The 12,965-nt window shown below is 43.0% G+C and overlaps 1 protein-coding gene across 7 annotated transcripts in view; it reads left to right on the top strand.

Moving 5' to 3' along the window:
* Positions 1-367: 367 nt before the first annotated feature.
* The window catches only part of CD44 (CD44 molecule (Indian blood group)), a 100,755-nt gene continuing 88,157 nt past the window's right edge, over positions 368-12,965 (top strand). For all 7 annotated transcript variants that reach the window (XM_053281988.1, XM_053281968.1, XM_053281957.1 and 4 more), the window contains exon 1: positions 368-633. In XM_053281988.1, the coding sequence (XP_053137963.1) occupies positions 567-633 (67 nt within the window). In that variant the 5' untranslated portion in view covers positions 368-566. The remainder of the gene's footprint in view (positions 634-12,965) is intronic.

Below are 12,965 nucleotides of genomic sequence, written 5' to 3'. Positions count from 1 at the left end.
CCTGGTCCCAATTATGCTGTTAATTCCGAAGAAAAAACGGATTGAGAGAGGGAGAGAGAGAGAGAGGGAGTACCTTTTCAGATAAAAATACTGGAAAGCTGATGTATTTCTAAAACTCAATGATGCTGGACTTTTCAATAGATTTTGGGACAGCCATGTGCTTTGTAGACCGCGTGTTCCCTCTCCTAACCCTGGGAAGTTGCAAACAGTTTCCAGCACAGCTGCCCAATAAGGCTTCTGACTTCATTATGATGAATAAAAGACGTTTGGAGCCTCTTTGAAAATCTGCTGGTAATTGCTTACTCATAAGTAGTTGCCTTCTCTCCTCCCCTTTTTTCCTCAGTCACTTTTGTTTCTACATGGGTGTGACTTGGGATCCTACTCCCCTCCCCGCTAGGTCACTACTTCAGTTTCTTTGAATTGGGAGGGAAACTGCAGCAAACTTCAGAGGCTGGCTTTCTGTGCAGACTTAACAAGACCTGGGACCTTCCCCCCCACTCGCCCCTCCTTTGTGTAGACTGGAGAGAAACTCCTTGCCTTTTGCACATTAACTCGAAGAGGAAACAATGGCCAAGTTCTGCTTGTGTGCAGCTGTTGGATTTTACTTGTTGCAGCTTTGTCTAGCTGAGATAGGTAAGTGCCTTATGAATAAACTCTCGGATGCTCGCCGATTAGCTTAATGTGCTCCAGCAGATAACAAAACTTCGCCTAGCTTCCTTCTAGAAGTACGAGAATATTTCATTTCATTGACATTTTGCTGTGTTTCTTAAGTGACAATGATACTGAACTGGAACCTGTGTGTGTGTGAGAGAGAGAGAGAGAGTATAGAAGTTAGAGGAGGATCATTGATTTAAAGTTAACCATATATACTGGAGAGTGGCAGAGAACTGAGTTTCAGCACATCTGGTCCATATTCAGTAGTGGAAACCACAGTTATGTATTTATTTTTCTTCCCTTCGTTCAGAAAAAGAAATCCCCATTGACTTACAATAGCTGTATTCTTGTGCCCATGCGTGCTGAAGAGAAAACTACCTACAGATAACAAAAGTCTTGCTATTTCCCTGCTCTAAGCTGGGGCTGAAATCTTGAGAATTTAAGGATGAAGAGAGTACACGTTGTCTGGTGGCTTTAAAAGCTTGACTTTGAGTAAAACTGGAGAGATTTGGAAGGAAACTTTAAGCCAGTCTGGGCAACTAATTCCTCCACCCCACTTTGCCTCTTGCTAGCATTTTGAAGTCTGCCTGCAAATAATGAAACAAAACACTTGTTTGGGAATGAAAGTGGTTCATCTGTTTAAGAAAATCACATGCCCCAAATGACAAAATGCTCTTAAAGTTTGATGTGATACAGGAGCAATACTTACAGGGAAATAACTGTGCTTTTAACAGAGACCCATTGTAACAGAAATTGCCTTGAGCTGTTTGAAGGGAATCTGTTATTCTTTTGCCCTTATTTTGTTCCACAAACCATTTCCTGGGAGGCTTGCAAAATATTTTTCCATAGACATGGACTCCTCAGTGCTTTTATATTTACTTGAGCATCAAAAATAAACCAAACAATGCTTGTAGTTATACAGATCTGCAAAAGGGTGTGTTGGTGCACAATTCCAAACACGTTTTGGAATCACCGGAAATTTTTTCCAGTATTACAATCGGAAACACATCTCCAGTGTTTCAGTAATAATAGCAAAAAAGGTCTGGTACCTGAGTGTGCAGTTTCCAGACATAAGGAGGTGTCCGTGCTCTATGCGAGACATATGGGGTGTGGCTAAAAATTGTGGAATAGATGTAACAGATGTGTATATACACATGTACACTGCAGAATAATTATGCTTCTTGTTTAGTTATCCCTTGCTCAGCTAATATCTCCTTTTATGAACTGCCAAACAGTCTATAAATAAGCACAGCCTGCAATTACTCTGGGCGTAACATTTTTTCTTGTAAGAAAGATAGAAGGAACTCGGCCCCCCCCCCCCCCGCCCGCCAATAATCAAGTCCCCAGTGTGGTTAGGAAAAAGCATGTCACATATGCCTCACAGGAAAGTTTCTTTAAGGGCTTAGCAAGGTATTAGATTATGGCTACAGTATATTTCGATTGGTATGCAGTACATTCCAGTCACGCTTTGTAGCCACCAATGTCTCTGCAAGAAGTGCACTTCATTTCTCTTCCCTCCCAAAGCAGCCTTTCTGATTCTAACACGTGCTGAAGATGGTTTCCCCCAAGCCAGTTGAAGACTGGCTGAATGAGGGTTCACTGCTTGTAGTGTGCACATTTCATCCCACTACTGCCTGTAGGAAACCGTTTTGCACAGACACAGCTACAATTGAACAAAAGGGAGGGGACAAAATCCCCAGGCTCCTGAGGGAGGGGCCTCTGCTGGCTGGATGACAGCTGGCTCTTTGCTCACCTCTCCCTGTCATGCTGAGGAGGAGACTGGGGACCTATCTTCACTTTTTGTCCCAGGGCTCACTCCAACCTTGCTATGTAACTGGTTTGGCAGGTGTTGGTATTGCTTCAAAACCTATTTGACCAAAAGCAATAGACCCCGCCCCCCCCCAAGACGTTGGCTATCCATGAGCTGTAGCAAACTAATGGTGCAGTGGGGAAATGACTTGATTATCAAGCCAGAGGTTGCCGGTTCGAAAACATGTATATCGGGCAGCAACAACATAGGAAAATGCTGAAAGGCATAATCTCGGACTGCGCAGGAGGAGGCAATGGTAAACCCCTCCTGTATTCTACCAAAGACAACCACAGGGCCCTGTGGTTTCCAGGAGTCGACACCGATTCGACGGCACACTTTACTTTACCAATGAGCTGCCAAATCTCTCTCAAACCATTTCTGCTGTCTTGGAAATTATTGTCTCCAACCTCAGTGTATCCAAACACGCAAACTTCTCTACAGATAATTGAGGTTATTGGTGGGTTGTTGGGGTTGTTGTTGTTGTTTTGGGTTTTTTTGCATTTATATTGTATTTAGGATAGCTACTGAAATGAGAGATTGCATGCTAGTCCATAGACTTGGACCACTGAGGTCTGGGTACAAATGTCTGCTCAGCCATTAAAGGCTCTATAGCCTCGGGCAAGTCACTTTCCCCCCACTTGTGAGATTGTTGTGAGAAGAAAATGCGAATTCTGTCTTTGCTGTCCTGAGCTCCACTGAAGATGAGTGAGATTCAGATGTGGCAAACATTCTTTTTTCAATAGCCATGTGATGTAAGCCACTTATCACTCCCATTTTGTAGATGGGAAACTGAGGCTAAGAGATTGTAAAGTGCACAATGCTATCCAAAAGCAATGGACAAGCAGTGATTTGAATTGAGATCTCTCAGGTTCCAGCAGCTGAATGTCAAGAGGTCCATAATGTGTCTCAGAAATGCCTTCAGACTGTACATTCAGGTCAAATGACTGAATGCTCGGTGTAAAAGTCCAGCTTCTTTAATCCAGGTCTTTTCTGAGACCAATGTGCTGTTGTTATTATTATTAATTCGATTTCTATACAGCCTTTCCAAAAATGGCTCAGGGCGGTTTACACAGAGAATTAACAAGCAAATAAGATGGCTCCCTGTCCCCAAAGGGCTCACATTCTAAAAAGAAACATAAGATAGACACCAGCAACAGTCACTGGAAGTACTGTGCTGGGGGTGGATAGGGCCAGTTACTCTCCCCCTGCTAAATAAAGACAATCACCATGATAAAAGGTGCCTCTTTGCCCAGTTGGCAGGGGCACATTATCATCAGTAGCACGCAAATTGCTGAAATGTGTCTGGTCCAACATTACTTCTGGAAATGTTTGAAGGAACCAAATCATATTAGTGGGGCTGGTTATATCTGTTTATTATGAATATAATGAGGAAGTATTATGAATATAATGAGGAAAGACAAAAGCTTATGGATAGTGTAAGGAGGACTGCAGATTATATCTTCAATATAATATAGGCTAATAATTGCAAATGCAAAAGAAAAAGACTTTGGAAAAAGATATGGTAAGAAATAGGTGTCACCTGGGAGGAGAATTCTAAAGCTGGGTTTAAGGGAGTGGCAACCTGTTATCTGTTCTTATGGGGCTAGTAAGAAAGAAGCACAGAAAATCTGCAGTGGAAAATAGGAAGCAGTGAAATATAGTAACGACACTTGACTTTTTAAATGTGTGTTGCTGTTTTTTTAAAAAATGGTCTAGATATAGTTTGAAGCACCATACCTCCGCCCAAGATATTTGTCTGAGAGACATGATAAGTTATCAATTTCCACTGATGTTAAAGGATCGGGTAGTGAATCCATTAGTCAGGTGAGCTACTGAAAAACTAGCCTGACATACCACTAATGAAGTGCCAATGTCCCATTGCTGTGGATGTGATTGACTAACTCAGCACCAGCACTTTCATTGGGGATGGGGATTTCAGCAAGATGAAGCTCTCTGCATCATCAAAAATATATCCCTGAAGGTTGTATAGCCCTCGGGGACATGTAATGTGTGATACAGAAGACTTCTGGAAGCAGGGAAGGTAATTGAAATCTGCCTCCCCCCCATGAGTGCGGGTGCTGCATTAGTCTGGAAGCACTGTTTTTGGCCTTTTATTGATTTTTCAAGGCCGAGAGCATCCTGCTTCAGAAGTAAAAAGGAAAGAACAGGACACATTCCATAAAGACCACCTATCCTCTTTATAAGAAATAGTTGAGCAGCTGCCTTGGTTAGAAAACAATAAATTTTGAGCTAGACCTGCTGTCCGTGACCTTTAAAATAATAGAGAAATTGGCAAAAGTAATGGGTAAGAATGAAAGATGGATCTTAATGAGAAAAATATTCTGAAATTTAAGATTTTATTTTTTATTAAGATCTTCATTTCAAGTGTTTCCAATTTTGGTGGTCTACTATACATATGCAGGGGGAAAAGTGAAAATGTTCATCAAAATAATCTGGGCATGGAATCTAAATTCACTGTTGCATCAGTATTTCATTTTAATTGCTTTATGTGTCATTATGACTGAATTTTAAAACTTTCCTATCTTGAGGTTAAATTCATAGGGCAAGTATGGAAATGTTTCCTGTTCCACCCCTGTTCTCCTTAAATGGGTGCAACATTTGCACTAGCTCAGTATGATTCATGCCTCTCTCCTTCTGATACCTTAGGTTTTCTTTACTGACAACGATGGCATTATTGTACAAGGTTTTTAAACATCTACTATACTCTGCAAGTACAAATTGTAGCTTCTGATCATTAAAAAATAAACCTTGAAATGTACAGGGAATGAAAGAGGTTTAAACTTCAGCCTGAAAGCCAACAAAACAAATTTTGGGTTTGGCTGAACATTAGTAGCAATTGCATTAGAACGATCTGTTGGTTTCAAACACTGCCTGAGGGGATGATGAGATTAAGAAAAAACACATGTTAAGGCAGATATCTGGAAGCCATTTTTACTTATTATACAGTGAAATTTGTAGTTGATTTCAGCATTTACAATGTCCACTGTGAAGCATATGCAAGATGTTTCACTCTGTACTAATCCCTTACTGGTCCATAAGGCTAGCTTAGCCAGGCATGGGACCAGTGCTGGGTCAAATCAAATTATATTATGGTTATAGACAGTGTTCTCTCTAAATGACTGCAAAATGACTTTTGTATTGGGTAGGAGTATCAAGGCAGTGTGCGCACACATGCATTCAGAATGGGACCTTCCAGATTCAACCTGAGCGGGATCTAAAATTAACTGAGTGGATATCAAAAAACGTGTGAGCGTGCACATGTGTGCACCCCTTAGAGCGAACACTGGTCATAGACCACTGTAGGAGATGCAACCTGCATGACTGGCTTCCCAGTAGAGCACAGGGATGTCCCAAGGGAAAAGGTGATACAACACCCAGCTGGGACCATGGGAAACACCTCAGAATGACAACAGGTTTTTCTGCTTTACATTTTTGTCCCGCTTGCAGCTATTGCACTGTAGGCTCCCAGAGGCGGCCTACAGTATGCCTACACAGTCCATTACACCTTTGATCCCTAGGTTTTCTGAAGGAGCTTGGGCTGCAATGGACTTTAAGGTGCAGGGGGCTTCACAGTCACCATCTCTTTAACAAGGTAGAGATTTGCAGTTTGTCCAAAACATGGAGCTTTCCCTTAAACCTTAGGGCGGCTGCAAAACATAAGACTTTTGCTACACAGAAGTCACTTTTAAGCAGAAAATGTAAAATATAGATATAGAAACTACACGTACCTTATAGCAGCAAACTTCACACGACATAGGGAATGGCAAACTGCTGGTTCCCAGATGCCACAAGATGTGGTGACAGCCAACAACCTGGATGACTTTAAGAGGGGTTTGGATAACTTCATGGAGGAGAGGTCTATTATCGGCCACTAGTTGGAGGGCTATAGGCCACCTCCAGCCTCAAAGGCAGGATGCCTCTGAGTACCAGTTGCAGGGGAGTAACAGCAAGAAAGAGGGCATGCCCTCAACTCCTGCCTGTGGCTTCCAGTAGCTTCTGGTGGGCCACTGTGTGAAACAGGATGCTGGACTAGATGAGCCTTGGGCCTGACCCAGAAGGGCTATTCTTATGTTCTTATGAGTGGCGATGAGCCCAGTGTCCATAATTGCATCAAACCTGTCAGTGTCTACATATTATGCCCTACTTACAGTTCTGAACCTGACCTCTACTGCCAAGATTTGAAGTTGGTTAAAGATGTTGGGTTCAGAACTGCAAACAGAACGGGATATGCTGACTTTGGTGGATTCAAATGACATGACCAATGTTGACATATTGCCCTCCACTGGAAATTGCACTTGAGCTCCAGGAACTGGCGGTTCCATGTCATGAGAAGCTGCCCAGATGGTTATGTGTGACAAAACACATGTTTTCCGTGCAATTACTTAACACTTACACATTTTAATCTATATGCAGGCATGAGAATGTTCTCTATGAAGGAGTGCTTTCTGTGTTGGAAATGTGTAATATTTCAAGCTACTTTGAAGTGCCTTTAAATAATATCTTTTCCCCTTAAGATTTATGAAATAAGTTAATGGTTTCAGCTTAACCTCTGCTGATTTCACTTGAAGATCTTGACCTTTCTAGCATAGTTCACTATCCATTTCCTGCAAAGTTTCTCTGAGGTCTGAAAACATGGTGGTGGTTGTCAGCTTTGGTAAAAGGGTAGTCAATGTGAGATTCACAACCACAATATAAATGATATGTATGTTACAGCTAAAGCTGCAGATAGAATCCCAGTTGCAAAGATGGAAATGCCAAATCTGACAGCTTGTCTGCTCCCTGATCTCCAAACCACAAATGGTCTCTCCTGTAGCGTTGCATCTACTTTAACATCAGTAGCAGCTGTCTGAAATTTCCCTGCTTCTGCTTTTCATGACCCTACACACCTCCTGAAAGGGATGCTTGGATGTGGATTCAGTGGAATAGAACAACAAGAAGAAGAAGATCAGAGAAGTTAACAAGGAAAGAGAGTGTCTTAAAGGATTTTACTGAGCAAACTGACATTCTAGCTCATTCTAATTCTGTTTAATGAACAGCCTGTGATATAACGCGTGCGCGCACTCTCTCTCTCACACACACACTCCCCACCTTGCATTTGTATGCTCTGGCTTGATAAATATTCACAGGGGGATGGTCTTTCAAAAACATTTAGGCACATAAAACTTACTTTTGTAAAGCAGCAATATTAAAGCACTTGAGCATGCCATGTTTATATATAAAAGTGAATTAAAATATTTTTGATGGGCACTTTAAGTTCTAAAATAATTGCAAACCTTCATATGCTTTGCTCATATTAAGCATATTTGCAGTACAGTTGAGCTTTTTCAAGGAACTGTTCTTTAACTCAGCAGCTCAACTGTTGCAAGCTTATTTTGGATATTTGTTTCATTGACACAGGAATGAAAAATGATGTGGCCCAAGACAAGCTCTCTTAGGTGACCTTAATTTCAATGGGAAATTTAAGCCCATTCTAAAATCTCTCCCGCCCAGTGTCAAGGGAGCAGAGAAGTATGAATAATGGCTGCCTGATGCTTATTCTCTGGAAATCTTCAGTAATGGCACAACTGCTTCAAAATCTTAAGGATCCAGGCAGAGCGAGTTATTGCCTTTTGCTTGCTGCACTGCAGTGCCACTCAGATGAAGGCCAGCAGCATATTCATCAGCCCAGCTTGGCCATGTGACCTGGGAACCCAATAGAAGCTCAGTCTGTGCAACTCAGCTCTGTAATTGGCCACATAGACTTCCTTGTGGTGCCTTACAACAGATTACCATCTTTGGGAACTGAGCCACACCCTGACTACGTACCTGCTTTTCCTGTCCCCTCTTAGGAGCCTATGTCTGCCTTTTTTTTGCAAAGTGACTTTTACCAGACTGCTTGTCTGGTCAACTTCTACCAGCCTGACAGAGGCGAGGCATGGCATGGCTCATTCCCTCCATCATACAATATCATGACATATGGAAGTCAGGTGTACATACAGATGTGGGTCTCCCATGACCTCACCCTTTCTTTTTGAAGGAGAAAAGTGGCATGAATCAAGTTTCAAATTCTGCATAAGCAGGTCTTGGCACGGAGTCTATTATATGCATTATGTCCAGATGTGCAATTGTGTGAACATTGCATCCTTTCAAATTCCCTGTACAGATGCATGCTAATCAATACTTGGAAAGGTCCAAAGACTTTTTCTTGTGACTGGAGGGACTTTCTATGACATTTCTGTGCAACTTTGCACATTTAATAAGCCACAGAGTTAACTGGACGAGTAAAAGGAAAAAATGTTTATTTGAAACCCTGTGGAAAAATGATTCATTCCAAATGACAACTGTGAAGTGTGTGGGGCTGGGGACTTGTAACTGCTTTTGTTTCCTCTTTCATTTTGTTCCTTCTTTAGTTGCTCTTGTGCCAGTTACTCAGACTCCTTTATTGGCATTTCTGCTTCATTCTGTAGTTAACACTTCATTCTTCCTTCCTTGTTTCATATTAGATCCAGAATTGGTGTAGCCCTTTTGTCTGTCACATTCAAATGTGCAGCTTCTGCAAATGTCTTCCTCGAATCATCCTAGCTTCCTCTTACCTGACCAGTGTCCCCTCTATCAGGGATTCCCAGATGTTGTTGACTACAACTTGGAAAACTCCCAGCTGCAATGGCTTTGGCTTGGGGATTATGGGAGTTGTAGTCAACAACATCTGGGAATCCCTGTTAGAGGAACACTGTACCTGACCCATCCACTACTGCCCATTTGTTCCCTTCTCCCTAGTGTCAGATCAAGGCTGGGATTTTGGCCTGCAAAACTTGGATCTTGGCCTGCAAGGTCTAGCTCAGGATCCCTGAGGTCAGTGACTGGTGCAAAACATGACAGAAGGAGAGCATTCAGAAGGCACAGTCCTGTTGACTAGAGAAGGCAAGAAGTGACAATCCTTTAAACTAGTTGGAGCAACTACTGTAATGTGTTGAAGACTTCCTGGAAACTGCATGTGTTGAAGACTTCCTGGAAACTGTGAGCCCTTTGGGGACAGTGAGCCATCTTGATTATTTCTCTGTGTAAACCATTTTGGAAACATTTGTTGAAAAGTGGTATATAAATATTTGTTGTTGTTTTCTTTCTGGTGCCAGTCTTTTAAAATGGCTCTTTAAATTGTTTCAACTGCTGTCCCAGTTATTGTTTTAATTGGATTATGTCTTTTATAGTTATGCATGACTTTTTGTAAACTGCCCTGGAAACATTTTAGAGGGTTGTATAAGATGGGAAAATAACCAGTTGGAGAGGTTGATGTTGCACAATTCTATTTCCATTTTGGGCTTGTGGTTAGATTGTTGGACATAGGATGGAAAGATCTAGGATCAAATTTGTGCTCCGCTGCAAAGCTTGCAAGGTGAATTTGGCCCAATCACAGTCTGAGAGACTAACCAACATCACAGAGTTGTTCTGAGGAGAAAAGGGAGGACCATATATACTGTCTTAGGACTAGGGTGGAGTAATAAGAAATAACTTTGCACCTGAAGAGGGCTCTGAGGCCTAAGCAGGCACAATTCATGGATGGACACCAGACTAGGCTTGAGCCTCAAAACACCCATTTGAAACTTCATGGGGAGAAAGGCTGCTTAGGAACAGATGACTAGGAGAGAAGAAACACTGGACAGGGAAGTGGCTGAGCACGCCTTCTCTAAATTATCTGCTTCCAAAGCAGCACTGTAGTTGTTTCTTAAAAGGTTTTGGAACACTCTTAACTATATGTGCATAAGCACATTGTGTACTTTGCCCCTGTGTAGTTTCCTAGGGTTGGGTTGGCGTGCCTTTCTCTTTCATTCTTGGTGGAAGCAGGATGTTGGTGAGAATTCCAAAGGTGCCTGTGTCTTGGATTTAAAGGCTGGCAAAGGTTAAATCTATATGAATTTTGGTATTTCCTGTCCTCTTCAGACCTCTTTACAAGTGTGCCTGTTTATATTATTTTATATCCTCACAACTATACATCACAGTTGAATGGTATTCACACGATACCATTCTTCATGTTTAACTTCAGGCTTTTCTGTTCTACTCTTGATCAGAGGGCCATTTGGCATGGGCCTCAAGCTCAATGAGGGCTTCAGGTTTAGGTACTTGTTTGTTTGCTGGCATTTGATAAGTTTCACAACTTGGTTTTTATGTGTCAGAACTTTGTATTTCTATTATGGATAGGGGCCTCAAAATCTGGAAGTGGCCTGGGCCTCTCTGGACACCGTTAATCAAACTACCTACCCAACACCTGCACTCTCCTGCCACAAAAGTGGGCAAAACCTCTATTTAGCCCCGCTCCCCCCCCGCCACTAGCACTTCCTGAATACCTTGCTGCAGGCCCTGGGGGGACAGTTCATTCCCCCGATCAAAGCTACTCCGTCCCCTCTGTACAGCAAGGTGTCCTGAACCTGAATGACAGGACGTGGGATCACCCCTTTGCACAACGAGGTAACCATTCTACCAATCTCCCTGTTCACTTACGTGGGTCCTTCCAGGCCTTGCCCCGGAAGGCAATGTCATTGCCCCCCAGGTGAATGACTAGTAGTATCACGGTATTGCCCCCCCCCCAGCAAATGACTAGCCCATGTGTTGGCCCCAGTGGTGTACTCATCTAGCAGCAGTAGTAAGTGGTTCCACAGCATTCCTTGATGCCCCCATCCAGTCCATCTCCACGAGGCCCAACTGGGTGCCCATGTTGGTTGACCAAGACGTTGATCAGCTGAGCCCTCTACTGGCTTTTCGACTGGGACTGGCCCAAAACACGTAGCTGTGACTGTAGAATAGTACGTGAAGAGGGGAAGGAGGCCGCTGGTGATCTGCAAGACAAAGGCAGTTTAGCACATCCATCCAGAAAGCCCCCCTTACAACTGTAGCAAACATATGTAGCGGTGGCAGGTGGGCGACCATATGTAGTGGTTGCAGGCGCGTGAACGCCGTGCCTGCATACATCGCTGTTGCTGCCACTGAAGAAGCCGCCTCGATCTTGAAGGAGTGGGGGGCTGTACACCGCTGGGCTAAGGCCAGCCCTCCGCAATGCCTTGTGCAAAGACAGGTAGTGTTATGTTACAAACGGAAAGCACTTGGAAAGAGCAATCTAGAAACAAGGTGCGATCACAAGTCATGTGACCTACTGTGGCGGCACCACATTGTAGTCAGCAGTGGGGTATTTCCTTTCATTAATTCAGTTTGGTCTGGTCAGTGGTGGTTCTGCATTATTTTAGCTGGAAGGGAAATTATGATGCAACAGAAATGTTGGAGACATCTTGCAGGTATATAGCTGGAGTATTTGGACGTTTAGAATATCAATATTCCCCAAGTGTGGGAGTATTATTCTGTAACAATATTGTTCCTTATCTCAAAAGATAACTGTTCACATTGTTACTGTAAGAGCTTTGCTCACTTTCCATTGCGTGAATCAATTCGAACCTGGCTGAAAGAGAAGGGATGTGAATTTTAGTAAATTTTAGTGGAACAGTTCCAAATATTATGTATACTAGACTGGCAAAGTCCTTAGCATACCAAAATGTGGTGTGCAAAGTCCTTAGCATACCAAAATGTGGTATGCAAAGTCCTTAGCATACCAAAATGTGGTGTGTTTTTTTAAAGGGCTGGCTGATGTTTAATAGGCTAGTTCTCACAATTAAAAAGTGGGTAGGACAGGTGTCCTACCCAAGTTCAGGACCTGTGCACACTCCTGTGTTTTGTGATCATGTGCAAGTGAAAAACAAGGTAGGAGGCTCAGGCAGTGATCATCTGCTGAGCGTCAGCTGGGCAGGAGGGCTTTTCCTCCTACTTCATTAAAGAAGTGGGTACAGGTGCAAGGTAGGACAGATGCCTCCTACTGAGCTAATGTTTAGCAGATAATCACTAATTCTAAGCGTGAGTGCTTCTTGCACCTCTTTCTCCAATGACCATGCTTATGGTACTGTTTGAACAGTATGATGGTTGGGTACAGGGAATGAGTGACAGTGGGGGTAGGGCGGGACTTCCTCCTTGCTTTCCCTTTCATGAGCAGCACTCACACTTACAATTTATAATGTCTGAATTGGGCTGAACTGCCTGCTTCTCCTGCCTTAATTTTCACTCATGCATGGTCACAAAATAGGAGCACACACAGCTCTCAAACCTGGGTAGGATACTTGTCCTATCTGCTTTCTGATTGTTTGATCTAGCCTAATTTGTAACTTGGTAGCAGTGCCAGGCAACCAAATGATTTACTGCCTTATTAGCCAGTGCATTAAAGCTCTCTTTAGAAGTGGCTGAGATGTTCCATCATGTAATGTGGGTGGTACAGTCCTATCTGTGCCACTGCGGGGCTCGAAATCTCCCAGCAATGGTGCTGTGCAAGATGACAGTACAGGTACTGCTTCCATTACTCCCAATGGAAATAATGTGTGATTGTGTCGGAGTCATAACCTGTACTGCCCTCTTGTGCAGCACTGTCACTGGGTGATTTAGAGCCCTGCAACAGTGTGAGTGGGTCTGT

This window comes from Hemicordylus capensis, chromosome 1 (genome assembly GCF_027244095.1).
Source record: "Hemicordylus capensis ecotype Gifberg chromosome 1, rHemCap1.1.pri, whole genome shotgun sequence".
In the NCBI taxonomy this organism is placed as follows: domain Eukaryota; kingdom Metazoa; phylum Chordata; class Lepidosauria; order Squamata; family Cordylidae; genus Hemicordylus; species Hemicordylus capensis.
Note: the sequence above shows the minus strand (reverse complement) of the source record. Positions and strands in the feature narration are given on the sequence as shown.